General features: G+C 43.0%; 2 protein-coding genes across 3 annotated transcripts; one reads left to right on the top strand and one right to left on the bottom strand.

Moving 5' to 3' along the window:
- Positions 1-3310: 3310 nt before the first annotated feature.
- On the top strand, positions 3311-6596 carry LOC139532179 (frizzled-7-like). 2 transcript variants are annotated; one of them, XM_071329436.1, is made up of 2 exons: positions 3311-3669; positions 3999-6596. In XM_071329436.1, exon 2 carries the CDS (start codon positions 4011-4013, stop codon positions 5688-5690), a length of 1680 nt encoding a protein of 559 aa, XP_071185537.1. In that variant the 5' UTR covers positions 3311-3669; positions 3999-4010; the 3' UTR covers positions 5691-6596. The 2 variants fall into 2 exon arrangements, with proteins under 2 accessions (XP_071185537.1, XP_071185536.1); XM_071329435.1 differs by having other exon boundaries at positions 3312-3669; positions 3894-6596.
- A 1927-nt stretch (positions 6597-8523) lies between these two features.
- LOC139532181 (small ubiquitin-related modifier 1-like) lies at positions 8524-12026 on the bottom strand. Its single transcript, XM_071329437.1, has 5 exons — positions 11861-12026; positions 11173-11247; positions 10086-10163; positions 9886-9957; positions 8524-9608 (listed from the first exon to the last, which is right to left on the bottom strand). The coding sequence occupies exons 1-5, from the start codon at positions 11870-11872 to the stop codon at positions 9540-9542; spliced, it is 306 nt and encodes a 101-aa protein (XP_071185538.1). The 5' UTR covers positions 11873-12026; the 3' UTR covers positions 8524-9539.
- Between the last annotated feature and the right edge of the window lie 2820 nt (positions 12027-14846).

Consider the following 14846-nt stretch of genomic DNA (forward strand, 5'->3'; position numbering starts at 1 on the left):
ACTGTAAATTAATCAATAACCGAACAGCATCGGTCATTGATGATGAGCTCTAAGACATGATTAATTGATTGATGGGTTAGATTTGCATAGATATCTTGCAGTGATGGAAGCCTGCATGGTTTGAAGTGCAGATAGTGTTGCATACTTCCTTAACGAAGTCTCCTCTCTGTGGAACTTCAGTTAGTGTCATCAGTTCTTCAGTTCAGCTCAACTTAATCTCTCCATTTCATCAGATGGCTATTTCTTTTTCAGTTGACTTTTTCAGAACTACACTACCAGTCAAAAGTCTTAGAACACCTGACCAAGAAGGAGAGTGATGGAGTGCTGCGTCAGATGACCTGTCCTCCACAATCCCACAACCTCAACCCAATTGAGATGGTTTGGGATGAGTCGGACCGCAGAGTGAAGGAAAAGCATCCAACAAGTGCTCAGCATATGTGGGAACTTCTTCAAGACTGTTGGAAAAGCATTCCAGGTGAAGCTGGTTGTGAGAATGCCAAGAGTGTGCAAAGCTGTCATGAAGGCAAAGGGTGGCTATTTGAAGAATCTCAAATATAAAATATATTTTGATTTATTTTAAAATAGTAAAAATAAAGAAAAACCCTTGAAAGAGTAGGTGTTTTAAAACTTTTGACCAGTAGTGTATGTATTGTTGTGGTTGAATGGAATTAAAATATACTGCTTGAACTGTGCACAAGAGAAAGTATTGGCAAGCTCTGGCATACTCTACATTGATCAATAGAGACAAAGGCACTCTCACCAACATTTCCCATCAATGTTTCAAGATTTAGCAGCGAGATATTCATTCTCACTCCCTGGTAATAATCAATAGTCACAGGATGGCAAAAAGGAGAGGCCACCTACTTAGGTTCTGTAGCAGCCACAGCATAGTGTTAGGTATAACACAATGTTGCCAGTAAAGCAGAGCAAAAACAGAGCTTTCTAAAACCCATCACCCAGATCTGGAGTCTGCATCACAAATGGGCCCTGGTCAAAAGTAGTGCAGTAGATAAGGAATAGTGGTGTCGCAATTAGATATCATTATAATGACACACGGCATTAGATTATCTGGTGAATAAAAACCCAATTAGATTGACCTTCCACAGCGTGAATCAGCATGCGTGTGTCCCTAGATACGGCGTATTATGCAGATCCCAAAGACTGTATCTGTGTAGTCATTCATAACAGATTACAAAGACTGTAGCTGTATAGTCATTCATAACAGATGGAGATTGGGGTTAAGGTCTATAATGTGTTCATATAGGAGAGGGAACAGTGGTAGTCTTTAGGCTAGTAGGGCCCATTGAGAAACTGCAGTGACAGTTGAGGTATAAACACACACATGTCCGCCCACACACACACACAGGCACGCACGCGCACGCACACACACGCACACAGAGCTCTCTCTTTTTTAACGCAGCTTGCTTTCAGCCCTGAGTCAAAAACATTCCCATATGGTTTGCTGCATAGATTCAGAGGGATGGTATAAATACATAGCTGTACTTTCAGACCTCGGGGGTTGTGTCCTGCTGGTCTCTCTGAGGGGAACAGGGGGAGGACGGGAGGGGTAGTACGGTATGGCTTTCTCTGCTCTGGGAGCCTCGATTGAAAAACAGAATGTAGAAGAAATAAAGAGAGAGAGAGAGCAACAGCAAATCCATATGCTGGATGGAAAACATCAAGGCATTTACTCCCTATAAGCTCTCCCAACTCTGTGGACCACCATCTCTACAGAAAACAAACAGTCATTATATTACACACACAATACAAAACAGCAAGCTTCATGAAAACCATGTAGGGAAAATCTAGACCCACACTCTTAGAAAAAAAAGTTCTATCTTGAACTTAAAAGGGTTCTTTGGATGTCCCCATAGGAGAACCCTTTGAAGAACCCTTTTCGGTTCCAGGTGGAAACCTTTTGGGTTCCAGGTGGAAACCTTTTGGGTTCCATGTAGAACCCTTTCCACAGAGGGTTCTACATGGAACCCAAAAGAGTTATCCTATGGGGACAGCTGAGGAACCCCTTTGAAACCCTTTTTTCTAAGAGGATAGACTACTACTATGTAACTACATAAATGATACATCACATGGTTACATCATATAGGCTATGTGCTGCTATCTCATGATAATCACTGTTGTGGGTGTGAAGATATCCAATCAATAGGAAAATATGAAAAATGTTTAGGAATAAGGAGAGGCTAATGTTTTTATAATAGGGTACAATTGTCACCCTATACAATAGGGTACAATTGTCACGCTTGCTCCCGCTCCCCCTACCTGGCGCTCGAAGGCGCCAGGCTCCCCTGCATTACTCACTCCTGCCACCATCATTACGCACACCTGCCATCCCCCCGTCACGCGCATCAGAGATCACTGGACTCACGTGGACTCAATCACCTCTGTCATTACCTCCCCTCTGTCTGTCTGGTTTCCCGCTCTGTTCCCGGCTTCAGCATTAACTGTCGTTTGTCGTTGTGTACCCGTGTGCTGACGCTGTTCCTGTTTTGTTACCTGTCTGTTCCTGAATAAATCTTGACTCCCCGTACCTGCTTCTCATCTCCAGCGTCGGTCATTACAACAATAGCAGCCCATTAGTTTGACTCTATCACTGGCATGCAAGGCCATCTCTAACACCCTCCAAAAAAACGACCTGACATCCACCAAGAATGACATTATAAGGACATGTTTGTTTTGAAAAACTCAACCAAACAACTAGAAATTATATTTGATGAATAAGCCATGTGCAAAATTCTATAACATACTTAATGGAGAATCAAGTCATGAGTAAAATGTTTTTGGCTGCCTAACAGTTTCTGCAGTCCATAAACCAAGATGATTTACCAGAAACTATAGGCTCCACTCTGAAATAAACAATACCATAAATATGACAATTATTGCTCTACTTTGTCACAGGCCTGGCTTACGAGTTTAACCCTGGACACTTTCCTGACAAACAGAATGAGATATAAGGCATGCAAAATAACATAAATTACTTCATGTAGGTCTAAGAAGCTGAAAAGAGTAGGATAGGTGGTCTAATGTTATTTTTCAACTTCTAATGCTTGAATGTCTCCTAAATTATCTATAGCCCGCTCCCAACATAGAATATAAAACGTTTATATTCTACACCATTTTAATTGAGTAACAAATCATCTTAAAAAAACTCATCCAGGTTATCGCTGAAGATAGCATAAAACTCCACCCTTTTCACTTCACTCCAATTAATGACGAGATGGGAGAGAAAACAAATCCTTCAATTGGTGGAGAAAGTGTGGTTTCAAGGCGCCCCTAAAAAGACGCATGTGTGGGCACCAAGAAACCGATCAAACTCAGTATGGTGTGGGGAATCAATCTGGCAAGTTTCTCCAGAAAGGCAGATCACGGTCTTAGCGGTGTGGGAAGAATTAGTTTGACGAGTAGTATACTTTTTGAAGAGATTTGACTTTTACCTCAGACTTTGAGCCGGGTTAATCGTAGTAGATAGCCTACTAATGCGCCTCGAGCTGAACATTGGCTGAGTTGTAAAGGCGAGATGGAAAACCATGAGGTTTTTGCAGACTTCAACTTTGCTTCAACCTATAATGTGATGTAACGAAGATTTGTGGGAATCTGGAAGAAATTAGTCTACGCATTCCATTTTCAAGTCATACGGTTGTTTCCAATACGAAGGTCAGTAAAGGTACGAACTTCAACAACAAAAAAACTACTCTTTATTGGAATTTCCCAGGTTCTCAGTGGTTTGATTGGAATAAAAAAATCCCTCACCAGCAATCCTCCATTTTCTTGGAGAGTTCTATGAACACTGGCATAAGGAATGTGGGGAGAGCGACCGAGGGCATTTTTCAAACATTTAACTTTGTTTTAACTTTAGGCTCCTCTCCCTTTTTATATAGACGGAGAAGAGAGGACATTTCAACCTTTTTGTGGACTGAGTTCGACTTGGGCTTTTTGCAGCTCCGGTGTAATATTCTTAAGACACTTTTTTGTTCTGAACACAGGGGGCTGCTATCATGGCGGTAAGGATAACCTGTGAGTGGATTTGGATAACGGGGTGCGCGCTGGTGACTGTTTGCCTTCTGCTGGAGCCGTGTACCGGTCAGTATCATGGCGAGAAAGGCATTTCTATACCAGAACACGGTTTTTGTCAACCAATTTCCATTCCCCTCTGCACGGACATTGCCTATAATCAAACCATCATGCCGAATCTTTTGGGACACACAAGCCAGGAGGATGCGGGGCTGGAGGTCCATCAGTTTTACCCGCTCGTGAAGGTCCAGTGTTCCATGGACCTTAAGTTTTTCTTGTGTTCCATGTACGCACCGGTGTGCACAGTTCTAGAACAGGCCATCCCCCCATGTCGATCACTGTGCGAGCGCGCACGCCAGGGCTGCGAGGCGCTCATGAACAAGTTCGGGTTTCAATGGCCAGAGAGACTCCGCTGCGAGAACTTCCCCGTCCACGGCGCTGGGGAGATCTGTGTGGGTCAAAACACTTCAGACACGGACATCGCTACCTCGGACCCCACTCCCAACCTGCCAGAGCTCATGACCTTACACCCAAACATCGGTCGCCCTGCTGCCCAGCCCTTCTCCTGTCCCCTACAACTTCAGGTCCCAACCTACCTCAACTACAAATTCCTGGGGGTGAAAGACTGTGGTGCCCCATGCGAGTCCACCAAGCCCAACGGACTAATGTATTTCCGCGAGGAGGAACTGAAATTCGGCAAACTCTGGGTGGGTATCTGGTCTATCTTGTGTTGTGTGAGTACACTGTTCACTGTGCTCACATACTTGGTAGACATGAGGAGGTTTCGCTACCCGGAGAGGCCCATCATCTTCCTCTCAGGCTGCTACTTCATGGTGGCGGTGGCCTATACAGCAGGCTTCTTCCTGGAGGATAAAGTGGTCTGCATAGACAAGTTTAAAGAGGACGGTTACAAGACAGTGGCCCAGGGCACCAAGAAAGAGGGCTGCACCATCCTGTTCATGATCCTCTACTTTTTTGGCATGGCTAGCTCCATATGGTGGGTCATCCTGTCCCTCACCTGGTTCCTGTCTGCTGGTATGAAGTGGGGTCACGAGGCCATCGAGGCCAACTCCCAATACTTCCACCTAGCGGCTTGGGCGGTACCGGCTGTCAAAACCATCACTATCCTGGCCATGGGGCAGGTGGATGGGGATCTTCTCACAGGGGTGTGCTACGTCGGCATCTACAACGTGGATTCATTACGAGGGTTCGTCCTGGCCCCCCTGTTCGTCTACCTCTTCATCGGAACCTCGTTCCTCCTGGCCGGCTTCGTGTCTCTGTTCCGCATCAGAACCATCATGAAGCACGACGGCACCAAGACGGAGAAACTGGAGAAGCTGATGGTGAGAATCGGCGTGTTCAGCGTCCTGTACACCGTCCCCGCCACCATCGTCATCGCCTGCTACTTTTACGAGCAGGCCTTCCGCGACCAATGGGAGAAGACCTGGCACATGCAGACGTGTAAACGCTTCGCAGTGCCGTGCCCGGCCAACAACTTTGCCCCGATGACCCCGGACTTCACGGTGTTCATGATCAAGTACCTGATGACTATGATCGTGGGCATCACGTCTGGGTTCTGGATCTGGTCGGGGAAAACATTGCAGAGTTGGTGCAGGTTTTACAAGCGGCTCAGTAACAGCAACCAAGGAGAGACGACCGTATGAACTTTATAGCAGGTTAACGTGGAGGAGTTATACATGTTTAATTTTTTTATTTTTATGAAATCGACTGAGCATATCCGTTCCCACCTCCTATAGGACATAGGACATTTGAACTCTGAAAAAAAGTGCTTTCCCTTTGAGAATGTCCCTCCTGACAACCTTATGAGCCATTGACTGAACATTTGTTTATTATTTGGGGGGGGGTTAACTTTTCAGTAACCCCCATAACATTTTTAAACATTCTATAATCTCATTTAAACCACAATGTGCCACCCAGTGATGTAACAGCAGCAACAAAGAAAGTGTCTGTTTTGCCATGACCTTTTCAATGTGAACTATTTTGTATTACGAAGTGAGTTTCTCATCCAAGGAGCAACAAGGGTACAGGGCTAATGTCTGACAAGACCAATGTATGTTATGTTTTGCAAGGAATTACAAAGGTTTTTGGAATCTGCATTCCATTCCTTGCTTCTGTACTTTTTACATTTTTTATGTGCCCGTTTTTGTTACGTGTGGCTGATGTTACTTTTAGACTAACTCGCAGACATCTGAGAACATTCATCTTGGCACAGAGAGAAATGTCTAACACACTCACTTTTTTTAGTTGTGTATAGTGTAATATGTCCCAAATGGCACCCTATTCCCTATATAGTGCACTGCTTTTGACCAGAGCCCTGGTCAAAAGTAGTGAACTACATGGGGAATAGGGTGCCATTTGGGACTTGGTCTAGCTGTAAGATGTTGCTATTAAATTGCCACGTTACAGGCCACATTTTGTAATTATTCACTCTTTTTCAAAAGAACATATGTATTTATAAGAATTATAATCTTGCTGTTTCTACTTGATGTTTCCTAATGCAATATGGCTTGTAACTTGTACAGTTTCACAGAATAAAAGTATGTTTTTAACCTGCTGTCACTTGAACGTCATTGCTGTTCATTTTGGATGCTTTAAGCATATGTTTGTCTAAAACAAATCCTTGAACGAGGCAATGTAAAACCAGCGAGATTGTGATGACTTCCTAAAACGTATCCAATGAGTTGAGAGAAGGGTATACTCTAAATGAAGGCCTAGAGATTGTTTTAACATTGTTTGGAATATCAACAATTCCACACCTAACGTCCTGTTACTTTAACATCTGCTTGCACAATACTCCCTATAAGGCTGTAGTGTGGACACATTACCCTGTTATACAGTGTTGCAATTTAGTTTCTCTGGTTGTCTCCTCTTCTATCCTCCAGGTCTAACTTCTGCTTGCCTGTGGAATAGTATCTCTCCAATGGTGTCAGGTCAATATATCAGAGCCATTGATAAAGATATGGTATTTCTGTAGAAAACAAATAACTAGCATGATGAGATAAAGGGGGATTTGCCCTTAAAGCTTACGAACAGGAAATCAACACACAGCCTTGAGCAGATCTCCTTTCCTGCTGAAATGTGAGATCTCCTTTTTGGCTTTTCTTGTTTTGAGTTCACCTCTCCCCTTTTTGTTTTGGTTGTGTGTCCTAGACAGGGCGGAGTGTAACAAAGACTTTTTCTTTTTTTTTAGGCAACATTTTGCGGTATCTATTCTGTATCTATTACGTGTTGTGTTCAACTGGAGTGTCAGTAAGCCTACAATAATGACCTGAACGTGCATTGTACCGTATTACTGTTGCATTTGTTCAACGGAAACGAAGAGTACCTAATCCAACAAGCGGACATGATTTTGTTGAACAATATAAAGAATGTTTGGGGAAAAACATACTATTGCTATCTTATTAGCTTTAAAACGGCAAAGACCGAAATAATATTGCCGTCTCCAATCAAGGACGGATGCCTGCAGTCAACGTAATCTGATTGAAAGAGTATGGACTTTTTGCATGTTAAAAAACATGCAAAAACATCAAGCTAATTATAGGTCATTATCTCTTGCTGTGTTTCACATTTTTATAAGGTGATGTAACTGGTCAGGGTTGGGTGTGTCAGGATCCACACATTTGAGCAACTTTCAGTGTTCTGCAAGCACAATGGCATAAGGCTGTAACTGAGTTGATATATTGCATTGAGACACGTTCACTCTTCATATCGTGAGTTCGCACACCATCCCCTCCCCCCAGTCTCCTGGCTGGCCCACATCTGGTAGTGTTTTGCCACTGTGAGGTATCCCAGGTTTAGAAACCAGATCTCCTCCAGGCAGTCTTAACCCAAGGCCTGGACCCTGATACAGTTTCCTGACCCTTAGTCTCTCTCTGCCTGCCCCCCCCCTGCACTCTCTGCTGTTTCTCTTACCCTGTCACTGGTCAATGACTCTACTCCCCCACCTCTTCCTTTCCCCCCTTCAAACTCCACGCCATTCTCCCTGCCCTGGGCCTCCATGAAATCGGACGCTTTACAAATAAATATTGGCTCCGTCTGCAGCGCAGTGATGTACGCAGGAGGAACCTCCCTCTCTACAGTTCCACACTTGCCTTTTCCAGTTAAGATAGTGAGTAAACATACATTGAGAAGCATCACTGCTACATATTGGAGTAAAAGTGACATTTCGAACCAACATTCATAAAAATAAAAAAAACACAACCAACCCCACACTGGACATTTCTTTTAAGACTATCATTTCACTCTTTCCATTGTCCAAGGCCTTGAATGGAGGACAGGCAGCACAGTAAATTCCCTCTGCATGTGACTATGTACATGGCCAAAGTTGTTTTCATAATGTGAGATGTCAAATACTCACTCCTTGTCATAAACATGGCGAGAGCGCACTCTGGTGGACAGGAATCCAACCTGCAGTCCGAATTCAAAACATTGTTTGGTCTGCAATGGTATACAAGTGTCAAAATTGGAAACTATCAGTCCTGTTTTTGTTAAACATTTTATTCAAAAAAAAAGAAACGTTATTTGCTTCAAACCATCCGGATCAATGCCTCCATAAGGAGTCATTTGTTGCATTGACATTACTGTGTGTGGCTACTGTTGTGGTTCAATACAGCAAGACATATTTTGATAAAAGGACAGACAAACAAGAAAAAATATTTAAGTCCAATTAGAGGCCAGAGATTAAACAGTGAAATTCAAATAGAAATAAAAAGAACACCTAGGAAAGGCATCAACTAGATTCAGCCGCAGGCCAGAAAATAATTCCGAATAATTTGTAGACTGCAAATTGACCCCAAGAAGCCCAGATATATTTGACTAAAACAATCATTTCAAGCCTTGCTTACATTTGTATATGATCACATATCTCTCTTTGAAACAGATATCCAAAATTAAAATCACTTGTAGCAGGCTTGCTGGTGTTTTTACAGTCTTATGTCCAACAATTAAAAATGTTTTTGGCCCGTGGGCAAATAAAATTACCCGCGGGCCAAATTCGTCCCGCCAGTTGGGGGACCCCGAACATGAATAATTATTACACACATACTGGATGCAAAATATACATCATGATCATAAAAACATTTGAAATATCATTACACCATATCCATCAATGGTAGGAAACTGAGATTGTTAAACAGTTTCAAAACAATGCTTTAGCATTCATAGGTGGTATATTCCAACTTTAGGTGCGAAAGAGGCATGTGTAGCAGAGTCTAGAGAAAACCAGTCATTGTATGCATGCCATCTCTCAATAGGGGACATTCAGCTATGACACTGTCTGCACTACAATGTTACCTGCATTGTAAAAGGAGGGAGAAGAATTCATTGTGCGAGGTGTTTTTAAAGGAGAAAGAACAGATCGTCTACCCATTCTAACACAGTCGTTCTTTGTGCCCTCGCACATGGAAGCCCCAATAGAGTGTGTGATCCAGATGGCGCAAAGCACAAAAGCAAAATACATACAAAATTCAAAATGAGAAAAAAATATAGCAAGTCTAATCATTCCAAAGTCCACCGGTCTGTTCCTGATACACTTCAATGACATCCTCATCTTCCATTCCAAGCTGGGGAGGGAGAGAAAGTCAGACAAAGATGCAGAGGAAAGTTTTATCTGCAAGCATGTTCAAGGTTCACAGAAAACAAATTGAAATGTCACCTAAAAAAAATGTAATAAATTAGAAAATTATTATTTTAAGAGACACAGTGGTGGTTGTATAACCTGGGAGCCAGTCTGTTCAGGTTTGGAATTGCCATTCCATAAGGGTTTGGCAAGAGAAACAGCCTGGCACCCAGGCTAGTGGTTGTATGGATGATACAAGGGAAGAGGGATGGGTTGGGTACCTCTTTGGGGGTTTGGTTGTCTGAGATTCTCTGTCCTTCAAACAGAAACCTTAGGGTGTTCATTGGTACACCCTGCAGGAAGGAATCACACATGGTTGCGTCAGATACTGGGAACATGATGATATTATTTCTGAAATTCTGACCAACATTGTCAAAATGAGATGGGACAATCGTTTGGCTTCATAACTCAACCACTCTACCTGTCTTTGACTGTACGATTCCTTTAGCTTCTTTAGATGTGTTGTCATCTTCACTTTGAAGTGAATTTCACTGTTGTCCTGAAAGTAAAGATAGAATTAGGCCTTTTTTTTCTCCTAACTGGTGAACACAACTCAGTCTTGTGTGCCAGGCTTCTAGGGGTGCTTTCCCAGACACTATCAGGGGTGAGCAATTCCAGTCCTCGAAGGCCTGATTGGTGTCACAGTTTTGCCCCAGCCAACACACCTGACTCCATCTAATCATGATCTTCAGTTTACAATGCAATTTGATTAATCAATCAGGCACTCGAGGACTGGAGTTGCACTAGATCCTAGTACACTAGTCCCAGACTAAATAGCAAGATCAATGTAGAATTCCCATTTAAAATGCTTTTAAGTCCAGGATGTGGCCTTTTCTCAATTGGATTTTAACTCAACTCCTGCATCCTCTCTCCTCCGTCCTCCTTTTGAAAAAGGTCAAAGGTAATCGAGGAGAGGCGGCGAGGAGATGGAAAGTGGACGGAAATGCACTTGTATGAAATGAGTCTCCAATGGTGTGTCATCAGGCAAATGACATTTACAGGGCGGAATCCCAAAATAAATGCATAAAGTGATAAAAAAACAAATTTAGCTAGTTGTGAAAGACATTCTATAGATAAAAGGATAAGTAGCATATGGTTTTTAAATGTTTGCATGCTTTTCTCCTTTGAGAAAACAATAGCTGATTCAAAGGGGGTGTGGCAGATTTCAAAACTCATTCTGGAAGGACTCAGGTAGGATACACCTTTGCCACAGAAAGAACAATGAGCTAATTATAGAAATCTTTGCTTGCGCTTACTTGCCAAAAGGAGGCTATCGAGGAAGGGAGGACCCTCTTCTATTTGTCAACTAACGAATTGACACTCTCTTCGACCACTTATCAGTTTCCGAGGAGAGAGGGCCTCCGAGAGAGAGTACAGAATCTTGCCCAAATGAGAAAAGGCCTATGGCTCCCCCAGTGTCCTTTCATATTACATATAGCAAAGGAATAGAGGCAAGGAAGGGAACTCTCCTGTCTGAGATGCATCCATACTTCTCCATATTCTCTTACCTGACCAATCACCTTCAGTTTAATGTACTCTCCATCTTTCTTCTCACTTCCATCTCCACTTGAGGGTTTTGTCTCCTGGAATATACAGAAATGAACAACGTTAGACTCCTGTAAGAAAAGTGTCCCATTGACATGTACATACAACATTACATCAGCATAGTCAGCCAGCCTACTGCACTGTCAACATGTCATGAATCCCTCCATGGTCGCCAAACAGAATATTGTTTTTTCTCCCTTTATTTAACTAGGCAAGTCAGTTAAGAACAAATTATTACTTACAATGACGGCCTACCAGGGTACAGTGGGTTAACTGCCTTGTTCAAGGGCAGAACGACAGATTTTTACCTTGTCCGCTCAGGGATTCGATCCAGCAACCTTTTCTGTTATTGGCCCAACACTAGGCTACCTGCCGGTAACGTTACGTAGTAGACCAAATGGAGAGCCATGTGACATATAGCTAGTTACAATTTTACAAAAGTAAAACCTAATGTTATACCGTTCGTGCATTGTCCGTGGCACTATTTTCGATCTAGCTACCTACAGTAGCTAGCTAGATAGCTTGTGTTAGTAAACACAACTCTTCTCGGCCCACATAGCGGCTAACGTAGCTAGCAAGCATTGCTCAACCATTATTGTCTCTTCAACCAATTCACAGACAAGCAAGACGTTAGTTAAACTGTGCCCCTACCGTGTCTGACATGGTATTGCTCTTGTGATGTTTATTTTATTCCACAAAACGTTTAGTTAAAAATGTAAACACTGCCTCGGGATTCTTGCTGTTTTGAGAAGCAGGTACCATTAATAAACTGACCCGGAAAGTGAATAGTCTTCTTTGTCTATAGTTTTTATATGGCGGTTGGGAACCAACTTCAAGGTGCTTTACCGCCCCCAGCTGGACTGGAGTGTGGACCAAAGACAGGGAAGTGCTCAATTATACCAATTATTCTCGTCTCCTTAATTTTAAGGAAACTAAGTACATAATTAAACACTACACCTCTGAAGATTTTCTCAGCAGTTCACTTAAGCTTGGCTCTTCAATACCATTACTCCTTAAATATAATTACTCCCCTTTCCCTCCCATATTGCTGGCACTGAAATAGCATGTGTTCCACTGTCTCCATGATTTTCCTGACTGTGTTTACACCTCCCAGTTGTATGTTTTTCTACCAATTTCAATGTACTGTTGAGCCTTGTGTGTCCCAGTCTCAGCTTTGTGATTACACTTTCCTCCCTTCTTCTCAACCGGTGGACATCCCTGCCCCCACCTTTTCCTGGATCTTACACAGGTTTCTTCCCTTTCCCTCCCTGTTCCACATTGCTTGCCATTTCTTTTTAACCACTGTTCTTATTAACACTTAGCTTCTGCTTTACTGATTGACATGTCCGTATCAACATTAGGATGTCAGAGAGCCTGCTTGGCGAGAACATCCACCTCCTCATTCCCCGCTACTCCTACATGAGCTGGTACCCAGAGGAACCTCACAAATAACCACCTCTGTCTCACCCTAAACAGGCACTGCAAAATCTCATACAAGACATCTTGTCTGCTTTGTGACAGAAATTCATTTAAGCTCATCAGTGCTGCACGAGTCAGAGCAGTTGACTACCCTGTCTGGCCTCACCTCCTCCACCCACTCTGCAGCCAAGAGTATGGCCAGCAACTCCACGGATAAATGCTCTTTTTGTCACTGCCACCTGAAACTCAGGAACACTAAAAGCTGCACCTGTCCTCCCTGTTTTAGGGTCCTTAGATCCATCAGTGAATAGAGTATATTCAAGGCAGCATAGTACCCCCCACAGGGGGGCTGAACTCCTTCCCAAACAGTCCCGCCTCTCTCACTATGCCCTTACCTAACCACCCAAAACTTCTATTCAGATCAGGTTTATGCTCCCAGGACTCTAGGAGCACCTTCTTTTCCAGCAGGATGTGTGACCTTATATCCTTGAGGATTTACCCAATATGTCATGGTTAGTTATTGTCTTCTCAACTTTAAAGGCATCTCTCAAATCAAATCAAATTTTATTGGTCACATGCACATATTTAGCAGACGTTATTGCGGGTGGTTGTGTTCCTAGCTCCAACAGTGCAGTAATATCTAACAATTCACAACAATAGACATGAATTTAAAGTCAAAGAATGGAGCTAAGAAATCTAGAAATATTAGGACGAGCAATGTCTGACTGCTCCACAACATATTCTTAGAGCTTGAGCCTGGATTACATCTAGCTTTTTTAAAGATGTCAGAGCTGCTGATGCATATGCTACACTACCATAGTCCAGTGATGACCTTGATATTGCTATATATAACGTTTTTAACGCCAGTCTATCCGACCCCCCCCCACTCCAATCCGCACAGGCAACGCATCACATTCAATATTTTATTTCCTTTGATAACTTCTGTGTTAATATGTTCCGCCCATGTCATTTGAGTGTCAAATCAGACCCTCAGGAACCTAAACACTTCCACCGTCTCCACCTTCCTCTTGTAGAGCTTCAGGTATATTTCCTCCTGAATATTCCTTCTAGTAGAAAACCCAGTCTGTGTTTTCTCAACTGAGAACTTGAAGCCCCAACTGAGAGACCACTGCTCAACTTCTCTGATCTCTTCTTGAACTCTCTCGGCTGTATGGGGAATTTTTCTCCCTCTCTTCCACAGCGCCCCGTCATCCGCAAACAATCACTTCCCAATATCTGATCTCACCTGATGAATACATCATCAATCATAATGGAGAACAACAAAAGACTAATCAAACTTCCCTGGGGGGTACCATTATCTACCTCATAACTTTCTGACATGCAGCTCACCACCCTCACTTGTATTGATCGTCCAAAAAGAAAGTCCTTCATCCAGTTAAAAACCCTTCCTCCAACCCCCATGCTATCCAGTTTGATACGCAGGCACCCTTCCCCATCATATCATAGGCCTTCTCTAAATCAAAGAAAATGGCTACCCCCACCTCCTTATTTGCCTGTGCCTTCCATATGATTGACTAGACCCAGTACAGGATGCATCATTCCCCTGCCTTTCCTGAACCCACTTTGACCTGGTGACATTAGTCCTCTGCTCTCCAGGAAGTACGTCAGCCTTTCTGTTATCCTCCTTTCCATAGGTTTACAGACATGAGATGTCAACGCTACCGGTCTATAACTTGATGGATTAATAGGGTCTTTCCCTGGTTTCCGTATTCCGTCCTGCCACACCTTATTGTAAAGGCCCAGTACTTTTCCCATGATGGAGCACATCTCATCCTTCTCTCCTCTGACCTTCTCTTTCCAACGCTGTCCCTCTTCCGTTAGATTATTTGAGCGGTGCACCTTCACAAAATTCTGAGCTATCATCTCTGCCTTCTCCATGTCTCTCATTGCAACAGTCTACCCACTTTTCAGCACAGGGAGATCCCGATTTCATCTGACTCCACTCATCCTCTTAATCATCCCCCATACCTCTCCCACAGAAGTAGTCCTGCCTATGTTTCCACAGAAAGTGAATAGTTGGTTTTTCTAAATAAGAGTCCTTTTAATTTTGTGCTTCGGCCTTTGCATCACTAACTATTCACCAGCAGGAGACCTGGTGGCACTGAAGAAGCAACCTGGAATTTTAAATGTTGGAGTAAAAACAATTACACATTTCATGCACAAAATCATACACATTACACATTATTTAAGTACTGTA

Source organism: Salvelinus alpinus, chromosome 10, assembly GCF_045679555.1.
Source record: "Salvelinus alpinus chromosome 10, SLU_Salpinus.1, whole genome shotgun sequence".
NCBI lineage: Eukaryota > Metazoa > Chordata > Actinopteri > Salmoniformes > Salmonidae > Salvelinus > Salvelinus alpinus.

What these genes read in the sequence shown, in the direction of transcription:
- LOC139532179 (XM_071329436.1), top strand. Translation starts at nt 4,011, where the DNA reads ATGGCGGTAAGGATAACCTGTGAGTGGATTTGGATAACGGGGTGCGCG.
- LOC139532181 (XM_071329437.1), bottom strand. An exon ending in AACTGAAGGTGATTGGTCAG is followed by an intron (nt 10,164 to 11,172) that starts GTAAGAGAATAT and finishes CTTTACTTTCAG; the next exon opens with GACAACAGTGAAATTCACTT. An exon ending in AATCGTACAGTCAAAGACAG is followed by an intron (nt 9,958 to 10,085) that starts GTAGAGTGGTTG and finishes TCCTTCCTGCAG; the next exon opens with GGTGTACCAATGAACACCCT.